This window comes from Ochotona princeps, chromosome 2 (assembly GCF_030435755.1).
Source record: "Ochotona princeps isolate mOchPri1 chromosome 2, mOchPri1.hap1, whole genome shotgun sequence".
Classification (NCBI taxonomy): domain Eukaryota; kingdom Metazoa; phylum Chordata; class Mammalia; order Lagomorpha; family Ochotonidae; genus Ochotona; species Ochotona princeps.
The window spans coordinates 166,640,724-166,661,771 of NC_080833.1; the positions used below are offsets into that span (position 1 = coordinate 166,640,724).

A 21,048-nucleotide genomic window follows, 5' to 3' on the forward strand; every position below is an offset into this window, starting at 1 on the left:
CATAATAACTACCACCATAATAACAAACTCACACCTTACCAGTGGCTTAGTACATAAAAAACAATGAAAAAAAAAAGTAGCCATTTCGGGGGGCAGAATGGTACAACAGCACACTCATCCTCTGCCTGTAGCACCAGCTGCCCATATAAGAACAGGTTCTAATCCCAGCTGTTCCACTTCCACTTTCAGTTTCCTGCTAACGACCTGGGAAAGCAAGGGACTGCAAAGCCTTGGAACCCTGCGCCCACGTGGGAGACCCAGAAGAAGCTCCTGGCTCCAGCTTGAGACCGGCTCAGTTCTGGCCCTTCTCTGTGTCTCTCCCACTCTCTCTATAACTCTTTCAATTAATAACAATAATAATTCTTTTTAAAAAGGTAGGCAGCTCTTAAAATTTTGAGCATAAACATTTAAAGATATACTATTTTAAAACTATCTTCATTTTAATAAAATAGGTATAAAACCTGCAAACAGACAATTAGGCTGTTTCCTAACAGTTACAACATACTGAAATCAGGTAACTTCTTAACACAGAGAATACAAAACTGCTTGTTTTAATGATAGCAATTCCATGACGGAATAAACGTACTAAAACTGAAGAAAACTACTGATGTATAATGAAAGTTTTAAAAAACTACACTTCCCCAAAAAGTATAATTTTATTCTAATAACCTTATGAAAACTTTCTTTTCCCTTACCTTATGAAATAAACTACACTGAATAGTTATATGTAACATTATAATTACATCATCAGTATCTAATGATCAGTAATCTAACTTCCTAATATTTAATGCACAAGTTGCAAATGGAACCTTCACATGGGTGTGCATTAGCTACCAGGAAACAGCTAAGCCTAAAATCCATTGCTTTCGATACTTTACAAATGTTTATTTATCAAATACTCAATTCACCAGAAACAAAACTCCAAGGAGCAATCTCATGTCATATCAAACAATGAACCAAAAAGATCCCCCAACAGACCAACGGCCATATAGGACGGCCAAGATGCAGGCCCCAAGAATGCAACAGGCCTTCGGTCTGCTGGTTGATACTGCTCAGAACACCTGCATGCCAAACCTGAGGGCCTGGGTTCTAGTGCCAACTCTGCTCCCAGCCAGTGGGCACACCCTGGGAGGCACCTGGTGTTGGCTCAAGTACCTGGGTTTCCAGGTTCTGCCTTCAGCCCCAGTTGGGCCCATTGGGTCATTTGGGGAATAAAGCCACAGATGGGAGATCCTCTGTCTCTTTGCCTTGCAAATTAAATATATGGCATATGCATGCATACAAATATACACGTGTATGTAGATATACACATGTCTATGCATGTGTTATATGTGTGTATGCTAAAGGGATGGTGCTGGGGCACAGCACGTTAAGCCACAGCCTGCAGTGCCAGAACACCATGAGAGCCACTTCAAGACCCAGCAGCTCCCCTTCCAATTTAGCTCCGCGTTAACGTCCCTGGGAAGCGGCAGAAGACGGCCCACGTTCTTGGCCCTGCACCCACGTGGGGGACCTGGAGGAAGCTCCAGGCTCTTGTCTTTGGCCTGGCTCTGGCCACTGTAGCTATGTAGGGAGTAAACCAGTGGAAAGAAAGTCTCTTTCTCTCTAACTCTGCCTTTCAAATAAGTAAATAAATCAAATCTTCAAAAGAGAGAGAGAGAGACACAGGCAGATAGACAAAAGGATATATCCTGGCAAGAGTAGGAAGATTTAAAGAAAAAAAAACCTATACACAGTCGGCCGAAGCCAGAAAGACAATGTGAACAAATTTCCAGATTATGGTTCTGCTCAGATCTACAAAACAAATAGTTCTGAGAAGAACTGAAAGCAGGCTCTGAGAAGACTGGCTGATTAACGAACTAGATGACAGAATAAGGCTAAACAAGAGAGAGAGTACATATTGGTTTTTGTCCAAAGAAGACAAACAGAAACAGAAAATCCAAGAGTCTTTCAGAAAGACAGAGAGCAGTAAACTACACAGCAGCAGCACGCTAACTGAACATAAAAGCAGATGATCTGTTTGTTCCTGCTACCGGGAATGCTGTTCTTTGGGAAGAGTGAGTTCAGGAATTCCTACCAGGACAATCACACTGGTTCTGCACGATAAACTACTTACATGATACTGATGGCTCCTCCTACAAACAACTCACACACAGCTGAAGTTACAGAATTAATCTATAGAAGCATAAAGCCAGTGAGACAGAAGATGCGGGGAGGGCTCGGTGCAGTAGCCCAGTGGCTGAAGTCCTTGCCTTGCACGTGCTAGGATCCCATATAGACGCCGGTTCTAATCCTGGCAGCCCCACTTCCCATCCAGCTCCCTGCTTGTGGCCTAGGAAAGCAGTAGAGGACCGCCCAAGGACTTGGGACCCTGCAATCGTGTGGGAGATCCGGAAGAGGTCCCTGCCTCCTGGCTTTGGATCGGCACAGCACAGGTCGTTGCAGTCACTTGAGGAGTGAATCATTGCACGGAAGATCTTCCTCTCCATCTCTCCTCCTCTGTATATCTGACTTTCCAACAAAAATAAAATAAATCTTTAAAATAAAAACAAAAAAGATGATGAGAGAAATCAGGAAAGTGATGGGGATTAAAGAGAAGACGGAGAGGAGGGTTAACATCAGTAATTTTCGAATTCCACCTTCGAGGAAGTCGATAAAAGATAAAACACAAAACGAGTCCAGAAGAGAGTATTACTTAACATTACCCAAATCCAAACTAAATGCTGTAAAGATACACAACCACAGAGGTAATGGAGAGGAGGATGGGCGTGCGATAGATGAAGAGCCAGTTCCCCATCTTTTAGCGGGGACTCCACAGTGAAGCCGGGATCCACATTCCAGGGACCGGACTGCCATGTCAACTTCTGGCGCTGCGACAGGTAAGCACCGAGACTCGAACCAGCGAACCAGGGAAAGCTGAGCACCATGTGCAACGTGGCGGGTCAGTCACAACCAGTCGCATCTCTAACGCACATCAAGTGCTTGTGGCCAGTCCGCCCCATAATGGACAAAGCAGATACGGACCCTTTCTCGAAGGCTCTGCTGGACAAGGCCTTTGGCTACAGTACCCGCTCTTACGCTCTGCCACACAAACGTTGTAAAAGCGGTAAGGGGAGAACTCAAGTTGGCAGCATAATATTTACATTGCAACCATCAGAAAAAGTTTAAAGGAGCTAATGAGACTTTTTTTTTTAATTTCGAAAGGCTCGACGTAATTAGGATTTCTTAAGACTATACATCAACCCTGAGCTTCGGGCACTTTACTATACGGTGCCTGCCCAGCCCTGCCTCCGTCTCACTTCACGGCCTGGGAAGAAGGTGGGGAAGGAAGGGGAGCCAGGATGCAGGTCCACTCGGAGGGACACGCGGGGTTCTGCTCGGGGCCACTGGGGGCCGGCGACCCGGGCTGGGGGCCCCGCTGGCCGGCTGAGGGCCACCGCCGACCCCACGGCGCCAGGATCCTGCCTCGCACTGACCTTTGCAGGCTCCATGGCTCCTCGCAGGCCCCGGGACCTTCTGCAAGAGCGCCCGGCCTCCCCGGGGCCTGCGTCCGCGCTTCCTAGCAACCGGCAGGCAGCAGCAGCCGCGAGCCTAGCGCCTGCTGCCCGGCATGCCCCGCGGCCGCTGCCGGCGCTCCAGCGCCCACGCGCAGACAGGAGAAGCAGAGAGCCGAGCGACCGCGGTCCCGGCGGCTCCTCCCAGGGCGCCTGCGCGGAGCCGAGTCGCTCCAACCCGCGGGCGTCGGCCGCCGCTGCAGAAGCAAGTGGTGCTTAGGTCGCGTCTTTGCAATGTCCCAAATCGCCCACGTCAGCCTCAAGCCTCTCGCCGAGGCCAGGCGCTGCGCTCAGGGGAGAAAGAAAAAGAGAGCCGAGCTTTCCTTTCGAAGGGAGACTTTTTGCACTTTACAAACCTTATCCCCATATATTCTCTTTTGATGCAAACAGTCCCATAAGGAATCAAAACACTTTACCAACTTTATTCCCATATATTCTCTTTTGATGCAAAGAGTCCTATAAGGAATCAAAATATTTGGAAAGGTTTTACTGAAGCGACAAGACAATTCTTGTGCATCTCAGAGCTTCAAACACGAAAATGTAAACAAACAAACAACAACAACACACCAAGGAATTGTGATATTGGCAGAGCCAAGGTCCAGAAGCAACTAACGTGTTCCAGAGCAGAACCATAGCGTTTCAAAAGGCGAAAAGCACGAATGCCCCATTGTTCTGCACAGACATGCATGGTGGAAGTGCATGGTCAGTTGATGGACACAACGTCTACCAGTTATCTGTTCAGCAGTTACAGATGCAGCAAGATTAAGCGACGGTCCCGGCTATTGTGGTTCCTGCAGTGACCAGTTCAAAATGCGCAATTACGGATGTGCCTTGGCCCTTCTCCTTCTGTAGTTCCTGGCTCCAAGGGCGCTGCAAGCCAAAAAGACAGCCATTGTGTAACCTCAACACACATGTCCCTGTAGCGAGCAGGATCTGGCATTGAAAGCTTTCCTGATCAAAGCTTAGTCATCGGGATCCCTGGACACTAAGAGCTAAGATGATTATGTTGGAGCTAACGGCCAGTCCGACTGAGCAAGAAACAGGACTCAAGCAGGAACCTAACAGAGCTTAGGGACATCTTGCATTCTCATCTCTGCAAGGCCAGGAAGCTGTGGACAAAATAAGTCACATTTGCCAGAATGTTCCCGCTGACTTCACTGTGTAAATAATTCAGCTCTTTGGAACAGTCTAGTCATACCTGAAGCTAATAGCCTTTTAAGCAAAGCCTTGCAGCTTAACTAGTGTTTTCCATCGTGCCCTGTTAGAACAGATTCTTACTGAGCTCATGCAATCACAGTGCTGACAGAAAACCAAGAAAACTCACCAATGTGAGACTTCTGAATCAGGAAAGCAGATTGGAAGAAACATAAATGTTTTCTTTCTATTCCAAAGAGGCATACTTCACCAAAATTTAGGAAGCTGAAAAGTGCTCTTAAATGTGGGAAACTAAAACAATAAGCCATGCTTTAAGCAAAATGATCAATCACAATTCTTTATCATTTCAATCTTGTATTATGCTTTTTTGTTCTGCCTGACGAAGCTGTCTGTTTTGAGTCTAATTTTCTACTAGAGTTTGGAGATTTTTACCTACTTCAAGGATGGGGTGTTGGAGTTGCCAGAAACTTGAGCATATGTCAAAATCTTCTGTGAAGAAACAATCTTGGATGCTAGCCAACCGCAATTGTTTGTAGAGAGAAATCAAAGCAAGACATTAATTGCCTGTGGTTGCCAAAAGCTTATAATAGGCATAATTAAAAGTGTGATAAGAATTCATAATCATTGACAAGGAAATCTTATTATTTTTCAGCACACGATCTCAACAATTTTAAAAGAGAACATAAACCAAGACATACCAGATTCCTAGCGATTTCATTACAGTCTTGGAATCCATATTCATTGTTTTGTTATTTGGAATCCATATTCATAATATATACAAAAAGATACAATCTAAAAGGATAAACATCCTTTATTTTCCTTTTAGAAAGAACATGTATTTACTTGAGAGAGCAACAAAGAGAAAGAAACACAGAGATCTTCCAACTGCTCAGTCACTCCCCACATGACCATAATAGCCAGAGCTAGGCCAGGCTGAACCTCACCTTGGTTTCCCATACGATGTAGAGGACCCAACGCTTGGGCTGTCATCCAGTGTCTCCCCAGGCACATCAGGAAGGAGCAGCTGGGACTTGAACAGCACTCCAGTACAAGATGCTGCCAATGTTATAACAGCTTACCATGCTGCACCACAATGCTGGGCCCTATCATCATTTCTTAACTGACCATTTCTCTCACAAGTTATTATATCAAATACTCCTAGGCTAACATCACCTTGCATTTTCAAAAGCTCTGTAGGATGTCCCAAGTTGTTCATAATCAAAAGGCCTTTGAGTTTCATTTTGTGAAGTTTACCAGCTATCAGATGCAGGGGACCGTGCAGTAGGTGTGGATGGCACGAAGGTGTGAAGAGAACAGCTGCCCTGCTTGGCAGGGCCCGGGGGAGCTTCCAGCTGTTTGGCAGGGCTCGGCGGATTTCTCTCTGACCACCTTGATGCAGTCTCACCACCCTTTTGCATGGACACTCAAGCACCCCACTAAGAATCCTGTAATCTATTGAGGCATTGTTTGCCCCTGTGAGATGGCTTTGGCAAGTAATATGAGCTTGAGAATTAATGTTACTGATAATGTCTTGGTGAGTGGGCCTTTAACTGCGCACAGGAGTACAATTAAACCCATGCCATTTCTGGACACCTTGTTGTGTGCCTACCCATTGTCCTGAAATCTGGCCCAGACATATAGCATGCCTTCTGGGAAATGGCTTAATAGAATTTTACAGACTAACAGAATTGATAGGAGTATGAGTGGAAACTGCTATGGCAAAAAAATATAGTTACTGTGACCTTAAAGGTTAGCCTGTCCTTGCAACTTTTAGAGCATAAAAAATGCAGCTGTTTTAGCCGTTTTTATAATTTTTTTAACTAGAGGAAATTTAGGGCAATTTTACTAACATCACAGAGATATACTTTTGATTATTGTTTAATTGTTTATGGGGTTGTAGGGTTTGCAGTTGTAGGGGGATTTAATGTTTGAAACTTTTTGCCTTAGATCCTTATGTTCTTTTTCTTTTGATGTATTTTTCCCATTATGTGATAGATAAGTTGTGAAAATAAAATGTAGTAGGTAGGAATGTTTTACTGATTAGTAGGTAACCATCTGTGCCTCGGGCTTGGAGTTCTGGCTGTCACCTAATGGCTACTTCTGAAGAATGAATAATGGTTTACTTTAAAGAAACTGATTATAGTAACTTACAGAATTATCTTTAAGAGCACCTGGTTGACCATGAAGTAAAAATTAATTGAACATCTGTGTATGCTGTCTTAGTTCTAAAGTTAAAGATAAAAAATCAAACGTTTGTGCAGAGGCTAGTGATGTGTCTAAGTAAATAAAAAGGACAGCTTCTTTTGGAGAATAAGGCATATAGCAAGAACGCACCAAGTGTCAGTGTCTGCGTCTTTCTTTATGGCCGACGCCACGCACCCTTCCCGAGCTCCGAACTCTCGGCTGGAGCTGGACTCCGGCAATCAGATGTTCAAAATGCTTGATTAAAATATGGTCATTGGTCACTGTGAAGTGAGCCATTCACTTAGCAAGAGTCATTTAAAAATCGTTGTCAAGTGATTAAAATATTTTAAAAGCAAAGCAAATAGATGTTTAAAAAAACCTCCTTGAGGTCTCTTACATATCATACATATTTTTTCCAGGGGTATTTGACAAGAAATTATCTTGACAAAACATAAATTGTTTCTTTTCTGGGCTAATTACCAAAAGATAAAGGAAAATTTATTGGAGTATGACTTCGTCTTATGGGACACCTGTTTAGAGAAGCTGAAGTCAAACCTAATGAATAGTCATTTGAGGCTAATGAATAGTCATTTGAGGCTATCAGTGAATGCCATGTCACAGTAGAATGCAAAACAAGAAAATCAGTACCTTGAACAGGAAGATTCAGGACTTGGAAATACTAACAGCACAGGAAACAGTCAATTTTATGGAAAAATTCAAATATACACACCAAGAAAAGTCAAGTATAGGATCAATTTATCCGTGGCTTTTAAAGCATCAGACCACAATACAGACACCAAGAGCTCCTATCCACTGATTCATCCCCTAAATTCCCACAAAAGCTATGGCTGGGCCAACGGTCAACTACTAGGAACCAAAAGCTGAAATCTGGGTCTCCCACATTTGACAGGGACCCAGCTACTTGAACCATTACCTGCCATCTCCCAGATTCCATACTGGTAGAAAGCTGTAATCAAGAACCTGAGCAAGGCATTCAAATCCAGGCACTCCAATATGAGACATAAATATTTCAGCCAGCATCTTAACTGCTTTGCCAAACAGTTGGCTCTGCTGCAATAGTCACATGACAAAGACTGCCAAGAACCAGGTGAAGTCACTGCTCAGCATGCCCACATCCCATTTTGGAGAACTGATGGAAGTCCAAGCTGCTTCACTTTTGGTCCAGCTCCCTGCTAATGAACCTGGGGAAACCACTTTAAAAAAGGGGGTGGGGGCTAAGATGGGTCCCTGCCATCCACTTGGAAGACCTGAATGGAATTACTGGGCTCCAGGCTTCAGACTGGATTTAGTTGTTGCTATCATTTGGGGAGTGAACCAACAGATGGAAGATCTCTCTCTCTCTGTCTCTCAATCTCTCTCTCCCTTTCTTTTAAATACATACTTAAATAAAACTTTAAGAAGGCAAAGGGGGAACAGGTGCTATAGTTTTATGTTGCCAAATGAGCTGGCAGAGGAGGAATAGAAGAAGAGAATTTGGAGGCTGCAACCCGCACAATCCCTGTGGGACATTTCCTCTGCCCTAGTTGGTGGATCTGTCTATGGTTCCTGAAGAAGTACCAGGTGGTACTGAGCCATGCAGTGTTCATGCAGGCCGACTGCCTGCCTGGAATAAGCATTCCCTCTTCCCAGTACACTTTCCTTGCTAATTCACACTCAGTTTTTGATGGTTGGTCCAGCACTATTTCCATTACTAAATCTTTCCCTTATTCACGGTCCATACCACATCTACTTGTTATTCTCCCATATCCTATTTCATATAATGTTTACAGTTATATCTAACTGAATTATCAACTGGAGAGCTTGAGCAGGCTCTCCCTGCTCACTTCTCTGGAGCTCTGGGAACCTCAATATCAGATGCTTCAATTTCTTCTGTAAAAAAGGAGAATCCCCCTGGGGAGGAACTGTGAGAATTCAATGAGTCACCATGTAAAGTACCTAGCACAAACTAAGCACAGAGTAACTGTTAGTTATCAATTTTATGATTGTTATTATAGGACATTACCTGAATGAAAGGTGCATGGGGATGATGAAAATATGTGCAAGGAGCAAGCACTTGCCACAGTGCTTAAGACCCCATGTGGCACACCCAAATATCAGAGTACCTGGATGGAATCTCGACTTCACACTTCAGAAAATGTGCGCACACACACACACACACACACACACGTATTCTTTGAAAGGCAGAATTACAGAGAGAAGAAGAAATGGAGAGAGATCTTTCATCTGCTGGTTCATTGCCACATGGCTGCAACAGTTTGGGCCTCTACCACTACACAGGAAACCCAATGAAGCTCCTGGCTCCTGGCTCCTGGCCCTGGCTCTGGCTCCTGGCTGTGGCCCAGCTCAGCCCTGACCTTTGGTGCCACTTAAGGAGTGAACCAGCAGATGGGGGATCTCTCTCTCTCTCTGTCTCCCCCTCTGGTACTACAACTTTTATATAAACAAATAAGGATGTTTATATTAATCTGGGCAAGAAAGAAAGGTCCAAGGGAGTGGGTAGTGTGGCTTAAGCAGAAGAGACTACTTGTCATGCAGACATTCCACAGAAGTCTTGACTGCTTCTAACCCAATCCCCAGGTAAGTCACCAGGGAAGTGAACACCACTCCTGTCATCTATGTGGGAAATTAGGATGGAATTCACGGGCTTTCCTTTGGCCTGGCCCAGGCCTGACTATTGCAGCCATTTGGTGTGTGAACCACCAAAGGGAAGATCTCTGTTTCTCTCTGTGTGTGTCTCTCTCTCTCTCTGTCACTAACTTTCAAACAATCCGTGGGGGGGAACCCCAAATCTCTTTTTTTCTTTCTGGTTGCAGGGCAAGGACCCATTCAGGAGAGTTCAGGCAAACAGTGTTTACTATAGAAATGTTTGTATCACAAAAGGCAAAGTCATAGAAGTGCAGAAAGAGGAGTCTTGCTGGTTAGGGGTGCATGGGTGGGAAAAGGGGTGATCTCTTTCCTGACCATCACAAAGAGTCATGGCCAACCCCATATGCCAAAAGACAGGTTAACAAGAGAAAAGCATAGCAAGTGTATTTGATCATAGTGTTACATGACAGAATAAAGAAAGACCCAGCATGAACTATCTCTTCATGCTTGGGTTTAAAGAAGCACAGACAGCTCTACAGAAACACAACTAAACAAAAAGGGCACGATCCGAAGCTAATGGAGTGGGGAAACCCAGGAAGGCCTGTCTGTCCAGATTCTTCACCTCTCTGTTTGCAGCATTCCTTTCTCCCAGCCGAGGGGCAGGACTCTGGATACCTGGGTTTTATGATGTACTGTCACAGACAAGGTGTGTCAGAGAAGTTTGTTTATGGCCCGCTGAAAGGCAGAAAGGCAGGAGAAGATAAACCTAGTTAGGTTTTATGGCTTGCTTGGGAGAAAGGGGATTTTTCTTTCTGTGACCTGCTTCTTGATTGCCTTGAGGGAGAGAAAAGGAAGACAAAGTCAGGCACAAACCTTGCTCCTGAGGCCTTTGCTCAGGGATACCTTCTTCTGAGCTCCCACCTGGGACCAACAGTCTTGGTTGGTCTCAAGCGGGGAAGAGATGCAGTGTGTGCCTACCGCGCAGCATGGTGTAGATGTGCCTACCACGCAGCATGGTGCAGACATGTCAGGGAAAGAGGATCTCAAACAAAGCGAAAAGGACTTCAGTTGAGACGAAAAGAGGCACTTTTCTCAGAAACTAGAAAGATGGAGAGTTCACAGTCCCACACAACAATGCTCACAGCACTGCCTCCTCCAGGAAAGCAGTGTCCTTCTGTGGAGCAGTGCCTGCACACAGGGAAAGGGCACAGGGAAGACGAACAAGGAGACTTAGCAGAAAACCTGAGTCAGGCCGGACACAGAGGGCTACACGAGCCGCATGGGGAGCTGCAAGGCACGGGCTGACCAGCACACAATGTACATTTTTACTTCAATCCATTCTGGATCCCTGGGTCAAGTACACGATAGTAGACAATACGGGATTTTGAATGTGGCATCCTAGGATAGGATTCTACTGCAAAGCAATGGCTGCTGCACGGCAGGAAACAGAAATCCCGTGCTGCTTCCTGCAGGAGAGCCATTACTGGCTTTAGCATTTGAAAAACTCGATCTCAAATGAACCTGTTGCATAGGGAAAGGAGCTGATTCCATTTTACATACAAAGAATTTGCATGACTAGTTACTGTGGCAAACCAAAAGAAAAACCACTTCCTCCTCTTCCTTGAGGTTTCCTGTGCTTGTTTGGAGCGTTGTAGACGCTATAGTAAGATTTGAAGTACTACATGTGCTATAATCTACACACACACCCATGCAAATACAATGATGAAGGCACATGAGGGGCAGGAGAGAGACGCCTGCCTGCGTTTGTTTTATTCAGTAACTCCCCTGGTCTGTCTTGTTCCGAGTTGACCCCAAACGTCCTTAGAATTTACGAAATACGCTCAAAGAAAGAGGCTGGTCACACAACTGCCCTGGCTGGATTGACTGGAAAAATAAAATGATCAAGAAATGTGTTCTTGGGAGTTAATGTGCAAACGGTCTCAGAGATCACAGGCACAGTCTAAAAACTTAGAGTTTAGTCCCACGTTCCGAAACACAGCAGGGCAAAGCGGGTCACGCATCGCCAGCTGGACCCTCAGCTGCCCCGCAAACTGGATTCTTGTATTTCATAAAATAACTTATTTATTACACCCAGCAGGGACCCTATCCAGCTGTGGTTTTCGCCTCTCTAAACCACCTTGAGGGATTTACAAAACAGAAGACACTTGACTGCTGGAACTGAAATGATTAACTTCTTGGCACCAGCAGAATCCCCTGGGAAGGTTTTCTAGTGTTTTTCATCCTCTGCAAAGGATAGTCAACAGGGCAGCCTAGGCCTTGGCTGGGCCCGCACACCCAGGGGCTCCCTGCACACACCACAGGAATCCCGCCCTCACGGGGCTGTCACGCCCATGCGCTCCCAGGCCCACAGGCGCCGCACCCGCCGACGCTGCGGCAGGAAGGGCACTGCCCCACTCGCGGAGCCCGCCCTTTTCCTTCCGCGCCATGACGGCACACGCCGGCCCGCCCGCTCGTGTGAGGCCCCGCGCCGTGCCCACGCCTGGCCCGCCCGTCCGGCGTGATGACGCCGCGTCCCGCCCACCAGCGCCGGGCGGGCTGGGCGGCGTGGAGCCACGGCGCCGGGCCGTCCCCCTGCACAGGGGCGCTGCTGGCACGCGAGGCGGAGCTGGCTGGCGACCCGTGCGCCTCGGCCCGGGGAGGGCAGCGCGGCTCGGCTCGGCTCGGCGATGAGCGGCGCCCAGGACGAGAGCCCGGAGGCCGGCGCGGGCCGGGCCGGGGAGCGGCCGGCGGCCGAGCCTCCCGGAGGCGCCCTGAGCGTGGACGTGCCGGGGCTGCTGGCGCAGCTGGCGCGCAGTTTCGCGCTGCTGCTGCCGGTGTACGCGCTGGGCTACCTGGGGCTGAGCTTCAGCTGGGTGCTGCTGGCGCTGGGGCTGCTGGCGTGGTGCCGCCGGAGCCGCGGCCTCAAGGCGAGCCGCCTGTGCCGCGCGCTGGCGCTGCTGGAGGACGAGGAGCGTGCTGTGCGCCTGGGGGTGCGCGCCTGCGACCTGCCGGCCTGGGTGAGTGCCGCGCGGGCCCCGCCCCAGCCCAGCCCCGGTCAGAGTCACCGGTCTGGACCCGGAACCCCAGACACCGTCCCAAGCCCAGCCCGGACCCCAACCCCAACCCAGATCCTTGGCCCTCCAAACTCGATCCGAGTTGCGGGTTTTGCACTGCCTGGTCCCTGGCGCTGCTCGTTTGAGTCCACACCTCCCGGTTCCTCGACTCCAGGTCAGGGGTCTGCACAGTCTGTACATAGCCACCGCGTACCCGGTCTAAGTCAGCTATCCTTATGGTCACCAGCTCTTTCCCTGAGATTCCTGGTGTCTGCATGGCTGTCAAACCTTCCTCCGACCTCCACCCACCCGCTCTGGTCCTGGTGTGCCCGGCCGCCCCCACCTGCGTGGCTAAGTGCCAGTGTGGGAGTCCTGATGGTCGGACACCCTGCTCTGACCAGCTCCCCAAGTCCGCTGTCTTCCTCAGGCCCCCCGACCCCTGTAGCTCAGGGTGAGGTTTCCCGGTGGCTCTGTGGCTAAGGGGAAGCCCTCTCCTCTCTTGCTGACCCTGCCCTGGCCTCCCCGGGAAGCTGCTGTTCCTGCAGATGCAGCTGAAGGCATCAGGTAGTGTGCGTAGGGTGCTTCCTAATTTGGCCTCGTCGTTGCCAGAAGATAGGGCTTTTCCTCTTTGCTGGTGGAAGTGACTAGTGCCTTCTGGTATGTATCATGGGCATGGCTGTTTCTGCAGCTCGGATCCACTGGCGTGGCTGCGTGTCCTTTGCCGGCTCCGCTGCATACCTGGGGAAAATCCGATGTGCCCGTTCTCCGGTTCAAAAAACAAAAGTGGTGACAGCTGTTTGGGGGAAAGTTGATCTTTTCTTCTATCCTGGGTTGTTTCTGACACAATTGAGTAGTAAGTGCCCCTCCCCCAAAAGGTTTGCTAATGGTAGGACAATTGATTTTTTTTCTGCAATGCACTGTTGTGAGACAGAATAATTTTGTATGGGGTCAGCTTGAATGTGATGTGTGTGTGCGTGTGTGTGTGTGTGTATACTACAAAAAGTTAGTGGAAAGATATCCCAGGAAGTGTGGGGCTGGTTCCAACTGTCATAGCGTCCATTGGCGTGTTTTCGCCTCAGGCGGTCCTCTGCAGGATGTATGGCTGGAGTATCCAGCTAGCGCAGTCGTCTTCCTCATCCTTCTGCCTCCCTGATTCCTGGGCAGCCCTGAGCTGGGCCCAGCTTACCCTGGGCTCCATGTAAACTTATGGGTCGAAGGGGCCGGCAGCGAGCTTCGGAAGGGTCATTCTCTCTTGGTGGAGAGAAGGACGTGGAGTGTGGCCCCTGTTTCCAGTCATGAGACACTCATGAAGTAAGACGTGGAACATATGACACAGATGGGAAACAAGCGGCACTTAGAAAGCAGGAGTGTCCAAGACCTAGAGGAACATGTTCAATGCTCTTTTGCAGTGTACATATAATAATGGGAAGGGACATCAAAATTCTGCCGAGTTTGTAGGCAGTGGTTATTTGGATAGTCAAAATAACTGGTTTGCTAAAGTTTTCCGATAACGGAAAAAAATCAAGGGATAGGAAAACAGTAAGTTAGAGTACCATGGGGGTGAGACCCAGAGGTGTGTTTGAAATGTAACATTAGCATCTGTTTGTATTCCACTAAGTGAAATGATGCTAGAAAGTAGCTAAAAGCAGCAGATATGTATCCTTTCAAAGCAGCAGTGCCCTTGGAGCTAAACTTTGCAAGAGGCCGTGTGCTACCTTTCCTGGACACTTGGTTACCGAGCGAATGTCTCAAGGCAGATGTGCTGGCAAAATTCTTTGTGAAAGAGACTATCCTGTCATGAATTAATACAATTTTTTTTTGCCATTTTCAAGAACTTAAATTATTTGACAGACTAAAAAGGTGATTAGTCAGAGGTCTTTTTCTTACTTTTTTATCTGTGTGACTTAAGCTGATGAACCATGATGCTTAACTCACAAAGAATTTGTATTTTCTCAGATTTTTAAAAATTTTTATTATGGACTTGTGTTTGAGCTTGTATCACACGCATCTATACTTAAACATGCTGTATTGCTTAGAACACTTCTGGAAGGGTTCACTTTCAGCTTCACAGTAACTGTTCCCAAGGTTTTATGAAGTTGTTTTTTTTTTTCTTTAGATTTCATGATTTTTAAATAATAACAGTAGGTTGTGCAGTCTGTTAGTGGGCCTAAAATTCTGTCTGAGGAATTAGCAAGGCAAATCAACAAGAGAAGTCACACATGAGAAAAGTTAAGATTTCAGTATTACTCATATTTTGATTTTGTTGCTACACCTTCTTCGAGTGTCTGCACCTTGGGCTGGCATTTTGCTCTGAAGAGACCTGTTTGTGTAACTGATTCATGGACAGGTTTTCGTAGCATGTCACTGTTGACTGACTCATTATGGAACCATGGGAAAACATGCAGGAGTGTGCTACCAGCTTCCTAACTCCACCTTTGTGTGTATTCACGGACAGCCTTTCTTTGTATAGTAAAAAGGTATGCCAATACAGAACTGAGAGAATTAAAAAATAGTGATACTTTGAGGGGAAAGAAAATCTGAGTTGTTCCTAAGTGGAGGCTAGTAGGATGTGACAAATGGCTCGCTCCCATCAACTGGTAGTTCTGTTAGACGAGTCTGGCCCAACAGCTCTACTGTAAACAGTATAATTGTTACTTCTTCACCTTGTTTCCCAGTAAACAGAGAAAAAATATGATGGATTGAGGAAGGGGCTTTTTCTTGTATGAGTGGCTGCCCTGTATGAATGAGGCCCTGGAAAACCACGTTGGGTGGAGAATATTCTGGAAAAGTTCTTACAGGGATAAGGAAGGCTAGTTTTCCACTGATTTTTTACTTTTTATGTGTTTGAAAGTTAGAACTTGGTGAAGTGAAGTCTGACGCTGTCTTGCTTCTGCCATGGCGAGTCCAGGCTGCCTTTATGGCTGCGGGTCGGTGGAGGGCCAGGTCTGTGGTGGACAGTGTCATGGAACTGTTGTGACAGTTGGTCCGTCATCACTCTGATGTTTGGATTCTAGAGAATTAAAGCCAATTTCACTTTCTTGGTGAAGTTTTTCTGTACTATTGTCTAGCAATTCTCCTTTTCCCATTGAAGGGAGTTTTCTTCTCATTATTCTGAGAAAAAAATGCAGAGAGCCTATCTCACTGTAGCCACAATCCCGTTGGTATGGTTTTAAGAATCCAGTGAACAAAAGAAAAGAATGCATTGTGGTCTCATGCAGAGAAAGAGTCAATATTTGCTGTGTTTATTTTCTCACGGTTAATCATTGATTTGATACATAAATGAAATTCTGTGAAGACTTACAACAGAAAATGGCTGACATAGCTGTGTGAGGAGCCGCAATTTAACATTTTAACAGAGTGTGACTTTAGCACCTAAATCCCACAGCGATTCTATGGTCTGAGGAAATGCTAAAAGTCCTCATCATCACCCACCCGGTCACCTGTAGGCTCATAGATGTCTTCTTTACTTGCACACTGCAGCTTTAACGAAGGGCAGAGGGCGGTGACGGCTGTGTGGCTTTATTATATGGTCTGAGTTCTGCATTCCATTAGAACATAATGCCCCATGGTGTTTAAAATAGAGCAACAAATATCTGACTTTTAGATTAAACTGGAAAATGGATTTAAATTTGCCGTGATGCAACCACCCAGCCTGTATACTCTGCTTTTAGCAATGGTTCTATTTCAGATGAGTGTCATTTTAATTGTCTGCCTAAGGAGAGGAGAATATAAAAGTAGAACTGAAATATAAATAGCTTATATAAATACATGCATCAGAATATGTCTTAAAATATACACTTGTTAATACAAATCTCAATCCTGTGAAAAACCAGTTATGGAAAAGTGACTAGTAATTTAGTGTTGTCATTAAGTGCAGTGAACCTCTAAGCTTTTCTGCAAGTTTTCATGTTTCCTACATTGGACATAGCACTTAACCTTAGAAATAGGTGCTATGGAATATACTGAAAACATTGAATCGTTCACTTTAAATGAATGTCTTAATCGATTTTAAATGAATGGTACATCAATAGCATCGATAGAATTTCTTTTAAAAATAAAATGAAATTGTTGAGCAGTCATTGTACAAAATGAGACATAACTCCGGACTGGCATTGTGTAGCATGGTAATAGCAGCATCGCCTGTGGGCAGTCCACTTCCGAGCTGGCTCCCTCCTGACATGTGTGGAAAAGCTGCAGAGGACGGCCCCGGTGCTCAAGTCCCTGCACCCGTGTGGGAGACGCAGACAAAGCTCCTGGCTGGTGGCTTTAGCCTGGCCCAGCCCCTGCCATTTACAACCAACCGGGGAACGGCTTCACCTGCTAAGCTACAAAAGTGGCCCCCGAAATCGTTCTTTAAAAATACTAACAGTATGAAAACAGTCATTGTCTCCTCCTTAGCATGGATGTGTCAGGTGCTCTGGATGCCATGTGGTCCAGGAGAACGGATGTGAGAGGACTTATCTGCAGCCGTGTGGACGTTGAACAGAAGGGCATGGCGTTGAATTCAGTGGCAGCAGCACATTCAAGACATGTGAATGAGAGAAGACAGGCATAACTCATGGCATAGAAGCAGTGAGAGCTCAGGAAAGCAGCTCTGTGGAGGACAGTTGAAATGGCACGTTTCTCAGCTGTCATATCTAGGGAGAATTCTCTGGAAGCTCTATGGTGGTTGTAATTTCTTCACATGGAAGAAGGTTGGATTGAGCTTATGACTTACTGAGCGTGGGGCGGTGAGGGGCAGAGATGCTGTGCTCGCCTGCGACTCCAGAGTGGACTTCCAGGGCAGTCACCATCATTTACAGACAGTGCTGGGAAACACTGATTCTGCCAAGGGCCGTTTCAGACACAATTATCAACTTAAAAATTCGCCAACTGTACATTTACGGAATTTCAAGTTCCGCATCTCTGTGCATACCTTGGCAGGGCCAGACCGTGTGATCCTGTGGGCCTTGCACGGGTCACAGCCTGGACACCCCCGCTCTTGAGGGAGCAGGGTCTATGGTACCCTTGAGACATAGGGGTTTGGGTGTGACAGGAGGGGGAGATGTGCAGATCAGAGCCTGGAAAATCAGAAAAGGAAAAGTTACTAGTGCTGTTTCGTTCTGTTCGTGTCTGAGTGAGCTGAAATTCCAGGCAGACTTCTCACCGTAGTGTGTGCTCAGTCCCACGTCGCAAGCCTTCTGCGAGCAGACATTTCTCTGACTGCCAGTGGCCTTCCTCTGCCTTCCACACTGAGTCTCCTTGTGTTGCTTTAGAATCGGGTGGGCTTTAGTTCTTACGCAGTGAATATCTGTAGGTGTCTTGCGTGGAATCCTGTTCCTTTTAAACGTTTTATTTGCCGAGGCTTTTCTCCCTGTCATTGATTTTTCTTCATTTACTTGTTGGCACTGTTTTCAGTTCAAAGCATACATTTCAGGGAATTTTTCCTAGGGTGCATCACACTTTAAGGAACTAGCCAGTTCGTGTGTAAGAATTAAATATGACTCTTTCATGGGAGACACTTTCAAAATGACTTAATCACCCACGTTATTAGATGTATATTCAAGGTATAAAGTACTAGCCACACTTTATACCTTGAGTAAGACAAAGCATTCAGCTCGAGAGTTTGCCATCTGGCAGTGACACGGATATTGATAGAATCCTAGAATTGGTCATTGTAGGCGCTGGTAGTTTTTAAGTTATTTTTCAAGGAATGAAAAGTATGTGTTCATCATGTCAAATATATTTAAAATACCTACACATTGTTAGCTAACTGCACTGATCTAGTTAACGTGTGGATTAGCTCACGTGCCTGTCACTTGAAATGTATCTGTTCTCTCCATTTTCAAGAGTGCATTGCAGTGCTATTAACTATAGCTGATCTCGTAAACTTACTCCTTCTAACTAAATTTTGTATTCTTTGACTAGCGTCTCCTCAACCCTCTCCCCAAGACATACATACACATATGCACACACACACACACACACACACACACAATTTTTAGTAAAATAATATGTGTTTTGTTTCTGGGAAAAATATATTAGCATTATAACATTATCCCTTATACTGTCTACCCAGATGGTAATTAATGAAGCATTGTAAACTGAACGGGATTATTAATGTGAATCTTTGGTTTTTTTTGTAGTGGCTAACTATATTAAAAATCTTTTGTTTAGGAAAATGTGATTTAGGACTTAATTTTATTAGATTTGGGAGTTGATGACGTAGTTATGTTCATTTTTTAAAAGTTAGGGCATTTTATACATTTATTCAGATAATGGACCAACTCTTAAAATCCATTTCTAATTATTTTTAAATTTTTTTGAAAAATCTCATTTTATTTGAAAGCTAGAGACAGCCTGCACCAGTGTGCCAGGCTGCTCCCGCCCCAAGGCAGTATCCTAGAAGTCTTGCTTGGTTTCCTCCACGGGTGGCAGGGGTCCCATTGTTTGAGCCGTGGTCCAGAGCCTTCCAGGGTGCACAGCACATTGTGCTGAGTCAGAAGGGAGGGTCCAGCTCTCCAGCACTCAGACACAATGAAGGGGTGCTGGTGCTGGTGCTGCCGGCAGCAGCTTCCCCACAGCACCAAATTCCCAACCCCAGATCATTCCACTTTCTTTATTTTGGGGGAAGAGGATGATGTTTACTTAGTTGGTGAAGGCGGGGAGGGTCAAGGATTAGGGGAAAGTGGGTGAGACCATTGTTGTCAAATTTCCTTTTTCTTCTTCCTGGGGGAGGTTAGAGGAGCAGCTGCACCCAGCCTCCCAGCCAGCTCAGTACTGGGGATGGGAAATGGCACCCGGATGTGCAGGAAGCTCCAAGGGGTCTCCTAAGTGGTTTCAATAGTTTTGAAATGCTGTTGCTCTCACTGCTCCAAGTGTGAGGCAGTGTTCCAAGGTCCATGGCTGACATGGTGCACCTTAGGGTCTCCCTTCATTCAGGTATTTGCTGTCGGCGTTTGACTGGGTAGTTGTCCAGTTTGTTCTGCCCTCCTTCCTCTGCTGTGGTACCAGATGTCCTCTGTGGGCCCGAATGCACTGCCGTATCCTGCATGTGCCTCTGGGCCTGCTGTCCACGGCTCTGTCTTAGCTACTGAGGAGGCCCAGTTCTGACACACACACACCTTAGGTCTGTCGCACCCATGGGTCCAGCAGTTTGATTGGAGGGATCCCCAAAGAGATCTCTTCTGAGGTGATCCTACACTCAAATAATTTTTTTAAATTTTTTAACTTTTTTAAAGATTTATTTATTTTTATTGGAAAGGCAGATATACAGAGAGGAGGAGAGAGTGGAAGATCTTCCGTCCGCTGACTCACTGCCGCCATGGTCAGAGATGAGCTGAGCTGAAGCCAGGAGCCAGGAGCCTCTTCCAGGTCTCCCACAGGGGTACAGGGTCCCAAGGTTTTGGGCCGTCTTTGACTACCTTCCCAGGCCACAAGCAGGGAGCCAGATGGGAAGCAGGTCCGCCGGGACATGAGCACGTATGGGATCCTGGCTCATGCAAGGCAAGGACTTTAGCGACTAGGCTACCGCACCGGGCCCAAATCATTCTATTTTAAAACACAGATTTTTTGTTTTTTGATGACAGTTACGGAATTTTTTATTTTTAGAATTTGTTGACCTAGCTATGCATAAAGGTCTGGTTATATGCCACGTCATCTTGTGCTTTGAGAGGCAATTTTGTGGTTACTCCCATATAGGAAGCCCTTGAGATCTGTCACATTCCATCCAGGTATCTTTTTAATGGGTTGCAGCAGGGTATCCAAGTGAAAGCATCAATGCAAGACAGCAAGCACATCTCTATTTATTTGAAAGGTAGAGCCTCGGAGAGGGGAAGGATAGGAGGGAAGGAGGGAGAGGGATGGAGACATGAGGGGACTCTTGTGTCCACTGGTTCATTCTCCCAATAGGCGTGACTGCCGAGGTAGAGCAGGCTGAAGCCAGGAGCCAGGAAATGCATGTGGGTCTCCCACCAGGTGGACGGGGGCCCGGGCACTAGGTGAGGACTTTAGCCACTAGGCCACGCCGCCGGGCCCTGTAGGTCCACTTTTACAAGAACTTTTTAGATTTGTGAAAATTGGGAAAAAAAGTGAGATGTAGACCACATAGTGTAGAAATACCAAAAAAACAAAACAAAAAAAAGAGAGAGAGAGAGAGAAAAGAAGAAGAAGAAAGAAAGAAAACAAAAGAAGTAAAAGATCTGTCTCTGTTGGTTAGGGGCTCAGCATGATGGCTCAGTAGCTAAGTCCTTGCCTTGCACGCACCAGGATCCCATGCGGGCACCGATTTGCATCCCAGCTGCTCCACTTCCCATCTGGCTCCCTGCTGTGGCCTGGGAAAGCAGCAGAGGATGGCCCAAAGCTTTGGGACCCTGCACCTGTGCGGGAGACCCAGAGGAGGCTCCTGGCTCCTGGCTTCGGTTCGGCTGAGCTCTGGCCATTGCAGCCACTTGGGGGTGAACCAGTGGATGGGACATCTTTCCCTGTCTCTCCTCCTTTCCGTTCATCTTCCCTTT

General features: G+C 46.5%; 2 protein-coding genes across 3 annotated transcripts in view; one reads left to right on the forward strand and one right to left on the reverse strand.

Annotated features, from left to right (window-relative positions):
- DYNC2I1 (dynein 2 intermediate chain 1) overlaps positions 1-3,775 on the reverse strand; it is a 76,615-nt gene extending 72,840 nt beyond the window's left edge. Inside the window, exon 1 of the mRNA XM_058660743.1 lies at positions 3,477-3,775. Coding sequence (XP_058516726.1) covers positions 3,477-3,491 — 15 coding nt within the window. The 5' untranslated portion in view covers positions 3,492-3,775. The remainder of the gene's footprint in view (positions 1-3,476) is intronic.
- Positions 3,776-12,053: 8,278 nt separating this feature from the next.
- The window catches only part of ESYT2 (extended synaptotagmin 2), a 94,923-nt gene continuing 85,928 nt past the window's right edge, over positions 12,054-21,048 (forward strand). Inside the window, exon 1 of one of the 2 annotated variants that reach the window (XM_058660746.1) lies at positions 12,054-12,517. In XM_058660746.1, coding sequence (XP_058516729.1) covers positions 12,188-12,517 — 330 coding nt within the window. In that variant the 5' untranslated portion in view covers positions 12,054-12,187. The remainder of the gene's footprint in view (positions 12,518-21,048) is intronic. The other variant, XM_004598640.3, reaches the window with a different exon arrangement.